The sequence below is a fragment of the Galeopterus variegatus genome, unplaced genomic scaffold, assembly GCF_000696425.1.
Source record: "Galeopterus variegatus unplaced genomic scaffold, G_variegatus-3.0.2 Scaffold1689, whole genome shotgun sequence".
Classification (NCBI taxonomy): Eukaryota; Metazoa; Chordata; class Mammalia; order Dermoptera; family Cynocephalidae; genus Galeopterus; species Galeopterus variegatus.
In genome coordinates this window covers 435394-452746 of record NW_007727800.1, presented here as the reverse complement: position 1 = coordinate 452746, position 17353 = coordinate 435394, and the positions used below count along the sequence as shown (strand labels likewise).

The 17353-nt window shown below is 51.8% G+C and overlaps 1 protein-coding gene across 1 annotated transcript in view; it reads right to left on the bottom strand.

The window, feature by feature from the left end:
• Positions 1 to 17353, bottom strand: part of CAMK2G (calcium/calmodulin-dependent protein kinase II gamma) — a 57326-nt gene that overhangs the window by 27231 nt on the left and 12742 nt on the right. The window contains exons 6-13 of the mRNA XM_008578468.1: positions 13548 to 13607; positions 6233 to 6287; positions 5275 to 5340; positions 3911 to 3983; positions 3637 to 3739; positions 3121 to 3204; positions 2575 to 2669; positions 1819 to 1941 (exon numbers count right to left, since the gene is read on the bottom strand). Coding sequence (XP_008576690.1) covers positions 1819 to 1941; positions 2575 to 2669; positions 3121 to 3204; positions 3637 to 3739; positions 3911 to 3983; positions 5275 to 5340; positions 6233 to 6287; positions 13548 to 13607 — 659 coding nt within the window. The remainder of the gene's footprint in view (positions 1 to 1818; positions 1942 to 2574; positions 2670 to 3120; positions 3205 to 3636; positions 3740 to 3910; positions 3984 to 5274; positions 5341 to 6232; positions 6288 to 13547; positions 13608 to 17353) is intronic.

Sequence of the window (17353 nt, the reverse complement as noted above, 5' to 3'; positions counted from 1 at the left end):
TCTTTTCTAATCTCTAGAACCATATTTCTTTTTTTTTTTTTTTTTTGTCTTTTTCCATGTCCGGCAACGGATCACAACCCTCAGTGTCGCCCCCGTACCGGACCGGGACCGGCAACGGGATCGCAACCCTCGGTGTTGCCCCCGCGCCTCGCTCAGCCAGTGAGCGGGAACCGGTCTGTATGTGGGATCCGAACCCTCGGTGGGAGCGCCGCCGCACTTCCCAAGCGGCGCACTAGTGCAGTGCGCCACCGGGCCGGCCCTCTAGAACCATATTTCTAACTACCCATTGACTATCTCCAGCTGGAGGTCCCCAGACACAGCGCTCAGGATGTATAACACTAAAATGATCATCTCTTCTCACAAGCTGGCTCCTCCTGGGGGTCAGTGAACGGCACAACCCTCCGCTCAGTCACCAGCTCAAAACCTGTCGTCCCCATAGGTCCCTCTCTCTCCTTCACTCCCCCAATACAAATGGCTACTGAATCCCTTCGATTCTGTCTCTCAGACCTCTCCTGGGTGTGTCCACTCCTCGCCGCACCATCCGCTTCCCGATCTGGAGCCCGAGCCAAGACCTCTTCTGGTCTTGCTTAGACAATTATGAAGCTTCCTGAGTGCTCTGCCTCGTCTCCTGCCGCTTCAGTTCTGCTGTCTACCCAGCTTCCAAAGTGATCTTCCTTAAATGCAAATTTCATTTCCTCTTGAAAACCCTTAAATGGTTTCCTATGCTTTCAGAATCAAATCCAAACTTCTTACGCTGAAGCTTGTAAGTCGTGGAAGCTTTTTGGCCTCATTCTCTTGCATTCCTATAGTCATGGCCTCATCTACAACCAAACTACTGAACATTCCCTAAGCTTGCCACAATTGCCCATGACCTCGCACCTTTTTCTGCAGGTTAACATCCCATGGAACCCCTAGTCATCTGCCAGGAACCAGGACAGAGGTCACCTCCTCCATGCAGCCCTCAGTAACCCCACTGCCCCCCAGAAGCTCCTGTACTCGCATTACATTCCTTCACACACTCGTCACGCTGTGGGTTTGGTTGCCTGTTTGAGTGCCTGTCTCCCCAGATAATCTTTGAGATCTTTGGGGGCAGGGACCATGCCTCATTCAGCTTTGTATCACCGGGACTTGCACAGTGACCAAAACTAAAGAGGCACTCAATAAACACAGGAAAGGACAAACAAATAAATGTGTTGTGGTTGTCAAGATGTCTAACTGTCCCAGACCTTCTTCTTTGTCTGAAGTACGTAGATACTTCAGCTGGATAGAATTGTGCATAAAAACTGAGTATGTTGATCCACATTGACAAAAGTTTAAGGGGTTTTCCCAGGAATTTGGCTGGGGTCTTTATGACCGAGCTTCAGGGTGCTCTTTTGAATAGCTCAGAGGCCCCTTTTGTTTATGCGTTGGGTCTTGGTCACAGGCCCATCAGAGCTGTATGAGAGTTGAGATCTGAGTCTGCCTCAAGCTCGGGAATTCAGTTTGGGTTTTGCCAGCTGCTTTCTAACATCAATTACTTAGAGTACACCGGGGTCAGCCTAAGCCCTCATTCAAGAACGGATCTAAATCACAACGTGGCAACAGTCAGTGGCAGGGAAACGAGTGAGTGGAGGCCTCTTAGCCCCATCAGCCTCCCCAAGTCTCCACCCCAAGACATTTACTGACCTTGAGCCCCACCCATGCCCCTGTCTTCCCATTGGATCCTTGCTCAGGACCCAGAAGGATTCTCTGATGGTAAAAAGGAGAATAAAGGGGGTACTGAGGGCTTACGGGGGGCTGACATCCCTGATCTCCTCGACCCTGGGCGAAGACACTTACACAGACCCATGGGTGCTTGAGAGCCTGGTCAGCTGTGATGCGCTTCGCTGGGTTTATGGTCAGCATCTGGTTGATCAAGTTCTTGGCTTCAGGAGTCACTGTGTCCCATTCTGGTGATGGGAACTAAGGAGCAGGAACAGGGGGAAGAGGAATATGAAATTTGTGAGCCTCACACCCTGAAACAAAGGCTCTGTCTTCAACTTGACTCCTAGACTTGGGATACTCTGGTACCAAAAGCTGCCCTGCAGAGAGTTAGAGAAGCCCTGGGTCAACTTAAAGAATGAGAAATGAAAACAGAACAATCATGGCTAGAATGTCAGAATATCAGGTTGGAGCAGGAAGGGGACTCCAACACTCTGTGGTTCAACCCCATCTCTCTACTTAGAAGGAAACAGAGGCTCAGCAATGTGCCCAAGGTCCCCCTACAGCAGAGAGAGCTGCAGATTCCTCCTCCCTGTGTTATGCAGTGACCATGTGGACTCTCCATTCTTTGCAAATAAAGATCAAAAGGCTTCAGTGGGCTCCTTAATTTTATAGCTACAAAGAAGTATGTGCAAAAAAAGAAAAAGTTGCTCCCTGGGACATTGGGTGGCAAGAATTGAGCCCTGTATGCCCGTCCCTGGGTCCTCAAAGTCCCCTGATAATCCTGTATCATGTAACACACTAAACGAGCCCTCTCCCTTGGACAGAGCCTGAGGGGCAGGAAATCTGCCCTTCCCATGTGGTTGCTTGGCTCTCCCACAAACTGGTCCTTACATCATAGGCTCCAGCCTTGATCTGCTGATACAGCTTGTGCTGATCCTCATCCCAGAAGGGAGGGTATCCCACCAAGAGGATATACAGGATTACCCCTATGAGACAGAACACACAAGTCACTGGGGTTAGTCACCTACTACCCTGAGGGACCAAGAAAAGCCATGCAGGGCTCACAGCCACCCAGAAAGGCAAGGGCCATACCAGAGTTAGAAGTGGATGCCAGCCAATAACGCTGTGCCACTAGCCCCTCCTGCTATGCCTCACTCCTCATGTCACCAAGTCACATCAGAGATTTCTTTAGGCACAAGCCATCTTCTAAGGCGTGGGCAAATCCCTCTCCAAAAAGTTTGTAATATAATCCAGGAAGTACTTGGGGAGGAGGATGTGATGGGAACAGCTATCCCAGGGGCACTAAAGCAAACACCACAATTTCACATATAACAGGCACTTGTGGGACCCGCAAGGAATAGTGATGCCTCTTTCTCGCCATCACCAGAAGTCGAGGGACCTTAACACCGAAAAGCTGAGAGTGTGGAATGGGCTTACCGCAGGCCCAGATATCCACAGGTTTTCCATAGGGATCTTTCCTCAAGACCTCAGGGGACAAGTAACCTGGGGTGCCAGCAAAACCTGCAGCAGAAGAGAGGGCAGAGGCACACTGAACCCACTTTCTCTCTCATTAAATCCACTTCAGCAATTTCCCCAGGCCCATCTCATCCCTGTGGCTTTTGCTACATAAGCTCTCTGTACCCGGACAGCAAGAGATGAGAGGCTGGGCTTCTCGTGGTGCCTGGAATCTGAATCAGAGGGCAAGTCCGTATGCCTACCAGGAACTCCCAACTCCTCCCCAGAGGTAGAGAGAACACAGTGCTGACAGCAGCTAGTCTCACTGTACTGAGTCACGTAGGACCAGGAGGGATCTCTGCGCCCTCCCACCCTCCTCCAGTCTCTGAGGAGGCCAAGACCATTAAGGATCTGGCTTCTAGTTCTGAAAGAGGAAGGCAGATCAGGAAGAGGAGGAAGGGCGGAGGCTGCATTCCGAGAAGACAGGGTCACCCTTACCAAACCAAGCCTGCTGCTCTCCCTGCACTTCGATGGCCAGGCCAAAATCAGCCAGCTTGACAGCGGCACCCTTGCATTTACTCGCCAGCAGCAGGTTCTCAGGCTGCAGAAGGAACAGAGAGAACCTTGTGAGGTACCCACCCTGCAGCCCAGAGGGAGCCTAGTTCAGGCCCACGCAGTACCACTATCTGGCACCAGGTGGCGCCAACATTTCACGAGCGGGAGGCAAAGGGCCGCAGCTTGGAGGGGGCCGTGGGGGAAGCCTGGGTCGTACCTTCAGGTCCCGGTGGACGATGTCATGCTGGTGGATGTGGTTAACACTCTCCAGAATCTGATGTATACAGTGGCTGCAAAAGCAGAAGGAAAAGAAATATCAGTGTGTGGTTAAACCACCTCATCCATGGCTACGCGCCGTGGACTAAAGCAAGGAACAGTGGGTTACAGGTTCACAGAGAATCACTGAATGACGAGCTAGAACCCTGGACGTCATCTGGTTCAGCCTGCTTTACAGAAGAGGAAACCGAGGCCCAGGCTGATGAAGCGGTTTTTCTAGGGCCACCTGCAGATTACGGCAGAGAAGAAACTAGAACAGGGGTCCACCATGCCTTCTTTTGACTGTAAAGGCCCAACACGACCAATTTGCTTTCAAAAGACTGAAAGACACCCCAGAGTCCTGAGAAAGATGAGCCCATCCAACCCCTTGCTTCTTTCTCTTTCCCCACATTGTAACTTTGTTCTTGGAGAAGACGCCTGTGCTGGCAACTTAGAAAGGAGAGTCCAGCTAAGCCACCTAAGTTGTCTTGGGGGTGTGTGCACTCATCTGTTTATTTAAATGTTTACTGAGTGCCTATAAGGCACTGTGCTTGGTACCGCACAGGACATAAAGATGGACAAGACCCAGTAGCTGCCCTGAAGTCAATCATCTAGTAGGGGAGGCCAAACAAGTACACGGATACCTTTAAGAAACAATAAACTTAAGAGGATTCAGTGGGCTGGGGGAAGAGCCGAGGTGGGAAAGGCAGGCCAAGCAAGTGCCTGGAGATGTGGTGTGGGAGAAATTCTGCTGTGTCACACGAAGAAGCCACCAGGGCTTCCACAGAAGGCTGGGGCATGTGGCTGGGGGATGGTCCTCCAGCCAGAGGAGCCCCATCTTGGGGCTGCTCACAATGACCAAGAAACAAGGTGACAGAGGCTGAAAGCTCCTGAGGAGGCTCCTGGTTACATTAACCTAGAACTTTACATTCCTTTGGGACAGAAACCATGTTTTTTCTCTATCGCTAGATCACCCCAGGACTTCAGCTCTGCAGCCTGATTTGTCAAAGGAAAGAAGTGGGGTAGAGAGGACCTTGGACATGCATGTGAATACACAGCAGTGTAAAGAAAGATATTTCTGGGGTGACAGGGTAAAGGAGACTTGTAATGGCTTTGCAAAAAATTGATCTGAGAACTTCTAATATCTCCCACAGAATGCAGCCCTAGCCAGGCTCTACAGAATCTCATCTCTGTCCAGACAAGAGCTCTTCTGATCTTCCCCAAAGACTGTTCAAGCAGGCACCATGCTGGCCTCATAAGATGGCCAAGACTCGTTTCAGTCCTAACCTCCAGAGCTACACTTGAACAACTGGGCTCTCATCTCACCTGGCATCTGCTTCACTGTAGTACTCTCTGGCCACGATGTCTTCAAACAGCTCCCCGCCAGTAACACTGTAACCAACAGAAGAAAAGGGTCAGAGGAGGCAGCAGTCTCTTGGCCAACCCCAGCGTCCAACAAGTAACAGAGTCACACGGCAGAACGGCTTTTAGAGAAGCCCCAACTCCACATGTACTTCATCTGAGAGCCCAGAACATGTTCAATCCTTCAATGACACAGGGCTTCTCCTTGGGGCATCAGGGGCCCTCCCTTCCTTCTGGACATTTCTGTTCCTATAAACTACAGATTAGCTAATACTCAGGCGGAGATGAAGATACAGGAATCTAAGAGAAAATAACCGACCTGCCCAAAAAGTCATAGCTTTGTTTGAGACCAATACAAACACTAAAATGTAGTTGTCCGAGAAGGACAGATCTCCCACTGAAGCTGAGAAATGAGACCAAGGACACGGAGAACCAGCCCCGAAAATATTGGAGAGGAGTTTCCAGGAGGGGAAGAGCCACTTTTAAGCTATTAAACCATAACCAGAGCGGAGGAGAGACCAGATGGAGCCTGGTTTACAACTAATAAGAACTACCTTCGATTTCCCAGAATTTTTAAAGTCATGCAAAGAGCTGTATTTTAATTCTCTGCTAAGGACAACACACCAAGAAACAAGAAGAAAGCATCTGCACGAGGTGTGCTGCTGAACAGAAAGGCCAGAGTGCTGCCATGCTGGGACTCGGAGCCCTGCGGAGACACGAGGGAGTCGGGAGACCCTCTCTGGGGGCTTTGGCCCAGCGACCTGCCCCATTCCCAGAGAAACTCCACAATCAAGTCCTTTCCCTCAGGCAAGCGAGAGGGACCCTCTGCAGAAACCGAAGACCAGTTCAGGCCTTTTCCCAGGCCTTTATCTTGAGCCAGCTAGAGAGAAAGGTCCCCGCACCCTCAGAAAGTGGCACTTACAGGTCAAACACGAGGTAGTGAAACCCTTCTTCAGAAATACTGTCATGGAGGCGCACTGTAAGAGAGGAGACGGGGACAGAGATTAACAGAGAAAACTCGGAAATCCTGTTCTCCTCAGCAGCCCCGCCCCTGCCCCCTCCTGCCAGCCTCACTGGGCTCCCTCCTGAAGGGAGACCTGGCCATGTACCCAGTGCCCCCAGTCCAGGGTTATGTGGCCGTGGAGCAAGACTCGGGCTCTGGCTGCCACCTCAGACTTAGGCAAGAGAAGGGAGCTTCATGGCTAAGAAGTCAGTCGAGACGAAGAAAAGCAGGAACCTTCCCAGAGGGGCTAGTCTCAGATAGCAGCCCGGGGACACGACGCAGGACGATCCTAGCAACGCTGAAGGCAGAGGGACGGGGAATGACAAGATGGGAAGGCCAGAGAGCTCGATCAGAGGAGCAGATGGGACAGGAGAATTACGGGGAGGGGAAGGAGGTGGAAGGACAGAGCCCAGCAGGAAGGGACGCGGCGCAGGGTAAGGGCTGGTGAGCCCGGAAGGCCACATGGACGTTCAGGCAACAACGACGACAACCATCTACTGAGTGCTTACTGTGTGCCCGGCCGTGTGGTCGCCTCTTGGCATACATTACTGATTCCAGAAGCATTTGTTGAGCACCTGTGGTGTGCCAAGTCCTGTCCTAGGTGGTGGGATTGAGGAGGGACAGACATAGTGCCTGGCTTCGAGGAGGTTAGTACTCCTTTTGACCACCCTGAGATGAATGTTATTCCCATTTTACAGATGACAACCTTGGAGGCTCAGGGACATATGTCTCTTGTCAAAGGCCAAAGAGTTTCTAAGAGGCAGGCCAAGATGTTAAGTGTTCTCTGACTCCAAAGACGGGTTTCCACCACTGCTTCCTGAACGTGGGGCAGCCCACACATCCAGGCAACAAAGCAGCAGAGCCCAGAAGAGGGGCTGCTGACAAACGTGCCTCCACAGCACTGCAGACAGGGCCGGGAGGGCACCGCACAGAGAAGACGAGGGCAGTTCCCCAACGGCACAAAAAGGCCGGCGGGTAGAATCCCTTCCTGCTCCCGCCTCCAAAGCCCTTGGGCAAAACACCATCCTAATGCCGTCGAGGTCTCCACCTCAAGCTTCTGCCCACAAAGCCACCTCCAGGTTACATGCCAACCACTGAGCATCATTCTAATGCAAACGGGCTATGCTTTGGCAAAAACACCATCCTAATGCCGTCGAGGTCTCCACCTCAAGCTTCTGCCCACAAAGCCACCTCCGGGTTACATGCCAACCACTGAGCATCATTCTAATGCAAACGGGCTATGCTTTGGCGCCTGTCCCCACTGTTCCTGTCCCTCCCGTCCCCTGTACTCTCTGATGGGGAACCTCTCTTCTGAAGGGCTCCCTCTGCTTGACCTTTGCTCCAATCCCTGGCAGTCACACGAGCGACCGAGTGAGCACCTCATGGAGCACTCCAGGAATGGTCTGAAACCAAACCAGCTGGTGAAGTGCTCGGACACCGAGAAATCACCGGGCCTCATCCTTCCTTGTCCTCGGCGGCCCGGGGCCGTTTCCCCAGGGCTGCTGCACTTCTGCATATGCCCTCCGCTCCCAAGTGACATCACCCTGGACACAAAGTGCACGACCCAGCTATCCCGCGGCGCCGAGCCATCACTACCCCGCCAGCGCTTGGTCCAGGGCCTAGCGACTGCGCACACGTCATGCTGTCTACCTTATTTCATCTGATGTGGTCACTCAACCCCCAGATCCCACCCCAATCAGTACTTCTGCGATCTACCAGTGAGATCAAAGGCAGGTGACACTTCTAATACCCCTTCTCTCAAACCGCTCTCTCCTGTACTTGGGCAAAAGAGCTCATCTTCCCTTGGCCTGCGGATGGCAGAGAAGGGCTTTTAGGACAGAAGGAAGGAGCCACACGGCCAGACCCCTGCTTCCCTCCCGCCCCAAACAAGCCCGGCCCGGCCCACTCAGCCAAGTCCCCCCAAGCCCTGCCTCCTCCCGCCTCACTCGTGCTGAGCCCTGCTGCAGCTGCTGCTCCCGCACTTCCAAAAGGACTTTCCATTTAATTAAAAATTTGCTATTAAAAAGCATTAAGGTATGTAATACAAATAATCCCCTGGAAATCAACTGTCCCAGAAGCTAAAGACCAGCCTCATTAGGGAGGTGACTAACAGCAGCAGGATGAGGAGCTAACAGGACGGCAGGTACAACGCTAACAAGCACTCCCAGGGGAGTCCCAGTGCCCGGTCCTGTCCCCTGGACCCCCGCCCCTGAGCCCAGCACAGCAAGGCGGAGCACAGGGCAAAAAGGGCAGGACCCAGGCCTTTGCCCAGACATGGAATCACTGGTGCTTGCCCTTCTCCAGGAAGGCCACACACAGAGCCCAGGTGGGAGGAAGCCGGCGGGGGGAGTCAGAAGACAGGAGCAGCAGGGGAACACTCGTCCTTCCAGGCCACCCAGCCCGGAGAACGGCTCTGATGTGCGCCCAGAGCAAGGCGCCCAAGACACCAGGGAAGAGGGCGTATCTGAATAAGACTCCTTTTTTTTTTTTTTTTTACTTTGTAAAGAAAATTAACAGGGAACTGAGGACAAGAGGAGAAACTTGACTGCGCCACTGTAAGTGCCTACCTGGCAGCTTCTTGTGATAATGTCAGAATTATAATAACTAACACTCGGAGGAGCTGTTCCTGTTTCAGGCATCGTGCCATGCGTGTTACACGCGTCACCTTACTGAACCCTCGCGTTAACTCTGTAGGGCAGCTACTCACATCATTCCCATCTAACAGGACGGGAAACTGAGGCTCCCGAAGAAACTTGCCCGAAGTCACACTAAGTGGCAGAACTAGGAGTTGAAGCCAAGACAAACCAACATCAAGATTCCTGACATCGCAGAATCACTATGGAGTCACTTTCTCCATCTCTTGGGCAAAGGAGTGCCAATCTGTCCCCATTAGCCCTGGCCATTCTGATTGCTCAACAGTGTCCATTAGGCACCTACCTTGAGCAGGGGGGCTGTACGTGGGATGGGGATAGCTGTGAAGAAGAGCTGGCTCTGCCACCACAGAGCTTCCAGGCAAAAGGGGAAGACAGGCTTTAAACCAGCAATTACACAAATATGCAACTACGCACAACCGTGTGGAGGGTTATGGATGCGTGGAATAAAATCATCCGACACGCAGCCCATCCACAGTAATGACGGGGCATGAAGGCCAAGGCTACAGACAGGAAGATCTGGGAAGAGGAGTATAAAGCACTTAGAGTTTCAGCGATAAACCTAATTACTGTTCTTTAAAATCTGTGGAAGAAAGGATAAGCCAAAACACCTAAACATCTTTACTTGATATATTATATCTTCAAGGACTGAGAAAGCCACAACCCAAATGTTGGGGCTATTTCCAACTCTTCAAAACACCCCAAATATGCCACATTTTAACTAACAAATCTTCCTCAAAAAAGCACTGAAAAAGTGTCACTGTTAAAAATGCCCACAGCAATACTGCAGTGGGAGGGAGGTCCCACTGCCCAAGGGGCTTGCAGGGGACTGAGCCTGTCCCCCAGGAGCGGGCTGTGGCAGAACTCCCTCCACCCCCTGCCCTGGGGCGGGGATTTAGGAGCCGCTCAGTCATGATTGAATATTTCCTTCTTTTTCTTTGCAACCGTTTTTGCTACACTTAACTGTTAGCTGATGGGCCCTGGGCCCAAGGTAAACGGCAGCCTGGCTTGAATAACGTGTGAACTAAGTTGGGGATGGGGCGCTGAGGAGGGACCACTTCTGGGAGCTGGAATGTCCATTTCTGTTTTCCTCATCTCCATTTCCTAGTCTCCATTACTCTCTGAATCTTCTCAAAACAATGTCACAAAGGGGCCCAGATGACAAAACAGAGGCAGGCACAGATGGGTTAAATAACTTGTTAGAGATCACAGTTACTAAAAAGCAAATCCCACATTCAAACTTGGTGGATGCTGACTCCACAGCCACAAACCCTGGCTTCCCCAGGTCTGGTCCACAGACCAGCAGCAGGAGCATCACCTGGAGACTGTCAGATATGCGGAATCTCAGGTCCTACCCACACCTACTGAATCGGAATCTGAATTCGAATGCGATCCCTGGCTGATTCATAAGCACACAAAAGTTTGAGAAGTGCTGCTCTAAACCGCAATGCTAGACTGTGATCGAAACTGCTGGGCCAGCTCAGCACGGAGGGAGACAGAGTGTGTTCATTAGAGGAGCCAGAGCAGGGCGCGGGCAGATCGCAGGTGGAGCAGCTTCATTCAGACTTCAGATGTCAGCGCCGCGTCCGCTCCTCTGCACCTCCCACCGCTCGCCACTCTCCCAGGGCTGTTTTGAGTTCAGCAGTATGCCTTACACCCAACAGGCATTTTTTGTTTGTTTGTTTGTTTTTAATTAAGAAACTTTATTTTTAGAGCAGTTTTAGGTTCACAGCAAAATTGAGTGAAAAGTACAGAGAGTTCCCAAATACCCCCTGTCCCACCCACACAGCGCCTCCCCAACTACTAACATCCCACACCAAAGCAGTACATTTGTTACAATCGATGAGCCTGCATCGACACATCATTATCTGCCAAAGTCCCCAGTCTGCCTTAGGGTTCACTCTTCTAACAGGCTTTTTAAGTCCTGGGATAGAATAGCTATTAGGGAAAAAACTGGGGATGCCTAGCCCCCTGCACCAAATACCCCTTCTGAACCGCGTGCCTCCGAGTCTGACAGCAGCCAGAGGTTCTCCACATGCTCTTTGCTCTCAGCGTCCTCAACTGTGCGCCACTGCTGGACTGGACTGCTCATCTCCCTTTGCGATGGAGTTAAAGAGGCCAGAGCCCAGACGGCTGCAGCTCTGAAGGACAGAGCGGCGGAGAGAGGGCAGGAATAGAGAATTAGGGGCACAAAACTGCCCCCTCTCCTGCCACAAGCCGAGTCCGGATCCATGGCAACCCCGCCTCCTGGACCTGCAGGAGCCCTGGTTCCCACTGGAAGCCAGACAGCTCGGCCAGCCAGCGCTCCCAGGACACAATCCTGACTCACCCTTTCCTCTGCCTGCCCTTGACCCCGGAATAGGTCCTCAGACCAACACCCCTCAGGATGGGAGCAGTCATGAAACAGAAGGACAGTTCTAGGCAATCAGGTGCCAACAGTGACTGTGCCCTTCCTGGGGCTGCTGCCCCCTAAAAGGACAGATGGCTGGGATAAACAGTCCCTTCGTCTTTCTTTATTCTGAACTGGGGGCAGGTCGTAAAAGGAAAGGGCTACCAAATCAAGTAAAGACTAGGAAGCCAACAAGTACACTTTTAATTCTAGAAATACATAAAAAAGCAGCCTAGGACTTTTTTCAGCTAGAATCCCATTTTTGTCCTTCCTGTTCATTTCTCAATTGTCTCCATTCCAGCCTGTCCCTTCTGTGGTCAGCCACACCTGTGCTGCAGGGGATGCAGATGAGGTTCTGCCTCCCTCATCACTGACCCCTACCCCTTGTTCTCCTCCCTACACGAGGACAATTCATCACTGCTGTATGAGTTGGTCACAAGGAACACAAAAGTAAGGAAGTCACTGTCCTCGGATCTTGAGACACAGGACTGGAACACCAAAATGCTTCTATGATTGTGGGTGGCCTTAGCCACCCAAATGCTTTTTCTTACTGTTCTGGATCTTCTAGATCAGAGGTCACAAGATCACAGGCCTCCAGGGACCAGGTAGGCAATACAAATGTGAGACCACAGTGGGTGGCAAGGACGGTGGCTGGTGGGCTGAGGGGCCAGCCACTGCTCTGCCTCTGCTGATTCTGGCCAGGCACAGAGGCAGGCTCAGCAGAGCCAAGTCTTCTGATTTGAAAGGCTGGGAATAGAATTTTTTTGAAAATATGAAATCTCATTTTTAAATATTGGCAAATAATAAAAATATTTTTAGACCACTGAGTCAGCCAAACAAAACATGCCTGAATTTGAGATTGCTGTTCTAGGTGTTTCTCTCTGTTGGCCCTCTCCTACCCAACGGCACACATTGGCACCCACTGTGCTGCTTTCAGGTGAAAGTCTAACCTCAGAGACCACCCAGGAGCTCCAGTAGTTCTAAGGCCAGAACCCCCAGGCTGAGAGGAGCTGGCTCTGGGGAACATATTGCCCCAGGCAGGGCTGAGCACTGGCTATGCCAATCTGCTTCGGGTGTAATCCAAGCTGCTGATTGTGATCTATAAAGCCCTGCATGGCTGGGGTTCTGGTTACCTCAGAGCTGCTCCTTTCCCCATGGCTAGAGTACGACCTCGGCTCTTCTATGTAAGCTCACGATGGGTGTTCTAGCCCGAGATCTGGGAACCACAGGCTGGGTAGCTCTGGATGAAGCATCAAGCTTCGGCAGGTCGCCTCACAGCCCTGACCACCAACAGAGCAGAGCAGGCAGCCTCCAGGGCACTGTGGGAGCCCCGATATTTAGGCCATGCCTGGGGAGCACAGAACACGTGTTGTCTTTTGTGATGACTCAGGGCTTTCAGGGAAAACCTGGGAGATGCTCCCCGCTCTGCCTCAAGCCAACACTGGGGTTCTGCTCAGACACTGCAGCCAGCCCAGTTTCTGTCCCTTCTGCAAGGAACGCCAAATCAGGGCCAATGCTTTTGGCAAAGACTATTCCAGCTGAACAATGTAAAACAGAGCCAGAGTGGGTTGTGGCAGGCAAACCTCCTCAGGCTTTAGAACAACCAACAATGCACTCTTGTACCCCCAGTCAGGGTGGGAGCAGGAGAAATCCTCTTAATTTTTTCTCCTTCCCTATCCAAGTGACTCCTGCCATCCCTTCTCCAGAGAAGCCAGGCGGGTGGGCAGCTTGCTTTCCTGGCTCTGAGGAATACAAACAGGAACACCATGGAAACCCCCAGAGAGTGCAGGACACTGCCACAGGAACAAAACTCTTTCAGGTCCAGAAACAAAATCCTGACCCTTTCATGAAGGCTGTAGATGGCCCCTGGCAGGCTAGCAGCCCGGAACCTCACACGCTGAGGACCCTGGACTTCAGCCCAAAGGTGAGAAGAGAAAGGGAAGAAAGGGAGCAGGAAAGCCATTCTGATGCCTCACGCCCCACCCCTGAGATGGTACCGCAGTGATGCAGATGCTCAGGTCTCTTATCTAGGATGCCCCAGAATTCTCAGACACAGCTGCTATGCTGCTCAGGCAAAAAAGACACCCGGCAAAGGCCCACGGACAGAGGAGATTCTACGTACAAAAGCAGCGGATCTCTGTTCTCCCTGCCTTCCCCAAGATACCCACAAAATACTCTGAGCAGGGCCACTCACCAATGTTTGGATGTTTCAGAAGTCGGCATATCCGGGCCTCACGTTCTAGTTTCTGGTGATCTAAAAGCAGGAGAGAGAAAACAGAAGCCATCAGCCATCCATTCTATTTGTGGTCACCTGGCTACTCACATTCCTTCAATTCTAAGGCCCCAACTCTGCACTCTTGATGGTTTGCTGAACTAATGCAGCAAATCACCATAATCCCAGAGACAGTTATATGAGCACTTTTCCAGATGAGGAAATGATTTAAGAGGTAAACACCTCCAGCCAGTGAATGGCAGAGCTGGAATGTGAACACAGGTTTTTAACTAAAATTCTCGTGCTCTTTGCACTCCATCAGGTATTTCACTGGGCCAGGGCATCCAGAATCTCCTTCTTCTTAGAAATACTAATAATACTTAAGTTGTATTGAGCACCTAACATCTGGCCAAGCACGGTGCCAGGAGGTTTGCATATATCTTCTTATGTAGTCCTCACAGCAACCCTGAAACATAGTGATGCTGACAGTGAAGATGTTGATGAACAAAAAATGATGACCTAAAATGATAATAATAATAGCAGGTAACATTTATTGAGAGCTTACTCCTGCACGAGGCAGATATACCCTTTCATTTATTCTCGTAACAACTCCATGAGGTTGGCACTATTACAATGCCCATTTTATAGAAAGAGAAACCAGGACACAAACCCTGTGCCTCCCCAGGATCCGCTTGGCTGCCCACTGCTGGGAGCTCTGACCCCTTCACACTCAGGCTCTGGGGTTACTCTGCTTCGGTGAAATGACCAGAATCTGCGAGACCCCAGATCCGAGGGTACTGATGGGTCAGTTCTGTCCATGGGAAAGCAGAGCTCCAGGAAGTGGAAAGAGGGGTGCTACTCAAAGCCAGGAGGCTTAGAAGCCGTCTCCAGTCCCCCTCCCTGTCTCCATTTGGTGGTATCCTGCCAAAAGTCACCGCCTGCTTAAAATCTTCCCTGCTCCTCTTGGGGGGCAATAACCTCTGATAACCTTCCCCAATCTCCCACTGCACTTCTTGGGACTCTCACATCATGTATTATACCAGTTATCTTTCAGTTACCAGCTCTTCAAAGGGGGGACCTCTCTGAACAGTGCTTCCTAGAATTCCTCCCATACACAGGGCTTAATCAGAGTTTACCAGTAACAAGAGTAGTAATAATAATTACCACTTAGAAGCATTACTATATGCCAGGCAGAGCCATGGCTATCGTATTTCATCCTCGTAGAAACTCTGTGAAGTAGGGATCTGATTAGCTCTATTACATTACAAATGAGGAAACTGAGGCTTAAAAAGATAAAGTAACCTGCCCAAGGTAACACAGCTAGGCGGTGGATGCATGTGGTCTGAGCCTAGAGCTCTGTTTCTCGATCACTATGCAATGATGACCTGATAAAGAAAATTGAGAATGTCAAGTAAAGACTCCAGGCTTTGGGGAGCAAAGTTCAGTTCACCTGGACTTCTCCATGCCTGGACAGGTACATTCACATCCACACCTGCCAAGCGATTCCTGTCTCCTTTGGTAGGGGTTTCTCCCCAACTTGCCTCTACCCTAAGTAGCCAAGAGCCTCTGTAAAGCCTCCCATGACCCTCAAAAGCATCCCACCAGCTAGGTGCCAACTGTCTCCATTTTATAGATGATGAAACTAAGTCCCAGAGTAGTTAAATAACTTGCCCAAGGTCCCACAGCAGGAAAGGGATAGAACTGGGATTCAAACCCAGGCCTGTCAGTTTGAGATAATGCAGGGATCATGGACTAGAAGGAATTCGTATTTATCGTTTCACCAATCACCCTAGCTTTGTCGTAAACTTTCCCTCTAGTGACAGCTCTGCTTTGTGGAAGGAGGTGGGGACAGGCAGAGATTAGTTCCTACTGCCCAGCTAATCCATCCCAGCTGCCCAAAGATCTGGGTCAGGCCTTCCTTCCCCAGGTTCAGCATGACCAACAACAAGCATGCAGCCAGGATAACCCAAGGTAACCCCCAACTCCCACATCACCTGGTATCCCTTGCTCCCAGGCACAAGGATGTGGCCAGGGGCCTCCAGAAGCTGGGGCACTCGAGGAAGCAGTGAAAGCCCTACCTGGTGGCTGGGGCCTTGCTTCTTCCAGATCTGGCCGGATGTGAGGGCGACCCGAGCTTCCTCCCAGCCCCTGGACTTTCCATGGAGGTACAAAGCCCCAAAGCTGCAGGCCCACTGGCCCTCTCTCTGGCCACTCACCACCACTCTCCAACCCACACCTCTCAGGCTTGGTTGCCCAAGCAGATGCAGGAGAAAAGCATCTTGTGATGCGGAGGAGGTGGCTGAGAGGAAGGCCCAGAAGATTAGTGTCTATCTCTTCCCTTAAGTCTCTTACTGGCTAATGGTTACAATTCCATGACTGCCACAGCACTAAAAATAAGGGCGCTCTGGCTTTACCAGTGACTCAGAGTAGAAAGAGGAGAGACCCAGACTCAGGCTCCTAGCTCCTCAAAGGAGCTGTCCAGGACCCAGAGGGTCCTCGTTAGCAACAGCCACCCAACTCCAAGGAGCTGAGCCCCACGTCCCGTGCAAGGCCCACGTCTTCTCTGAACCTGGGGTCGCACCTTGGTCCTTGCTCTGTTTCTAAACCGTGGAGTACAGCAATGAACACATCGGTTTTGGAGTCAGACAGCCCTGGCTTAAGCCCAGCACTGCCACTCCAGCAAGTGATTAAAGCCACCTGAGCCTCATTCATTCCTTCAAGAGATACTCACTGAGGCTTCTATGTGATAGGCACTGTTCTAGACAGCAGTGAACAGACAGACAAACATCCCTGCCCATGTGGAGCTGACAGTCTAGTGGGGTTGGGTGTGGGGAGGAAAGACAGTGAGAAAACTCGATGGCACGTTAGATGTCACGGCAAGTGCTACGTAGAAAAATAAAGCAGGGAAGGGGGAGAGTGTACATGTAAGTGGGGTGGTCAGGAAAAGCCTCAGTGAGGAGGCGACATTTGATTAGGATGCAAAGGAGGTAAAAGAGCGAGCTGGGCGTATATCTTGGGAAAGAGTTTCCTCCCTCCTGAAATGGAGACAACAATATCTGAGGTTTAAACAAGGTAAGATGGGTACAGTGCTTAGCATTGTGCCTGACAAGAGCCTCCTTTCCAAGGGCCTAGTGGAAAGGCAGACAAGGTCCCCCAGGCCCAGCTTGTGGCCACAGCTATCTCCGAAGACACCAACAGAGTAGGACCTGCTCTCTCCTCAGCCTGGGCAGACGCAGGTGCCTGACAAGAGCCTCCTTTCCAAGGGCCTAGTGGAAAGGCAGACAAGGTCCCCCAGGCCCGGCTTGTGGCCACAGCTATCTCCGAAGACACCAACAGAGTAGGACCTGCTCTCTCCTCAGCCTGGGCAGACGCAGGGTCCACAACCAGCCCAACCCTCTGAGCTGGCCTTTGGCCTTCCCACCAGGCCCCCTGTGGCGGTGCTGGGGGTGGGGCCCACCTGTGTCTGCAGCCTGCAGGTGAAGGCCAGCAACAGGGGCCCTCAGAGAGGGGACCGCCCCAGGAAGTGCCACTGCCCACAGGATCCCTCTGGTCCCTTGGCCTTGATGGCTGTGGCGCCCTGCCATCCAGAAGCTCTCTGCTCAATGGAGCAACAGGGGCCCTCAGAGAGGGGACCGCCCCAGGAAGTGCCACTGCCCACAGGATCCCTCCGGTCCCTTGGCCTTGATGGCTGTGGCACCCTGCCATCCAGAAGCTCTCTGCTCAATGAGTTGTGTGGTTTCTGCCTACCACACTCTCCCTGCCTCCTTATGCCCACCACGCACAGCCTG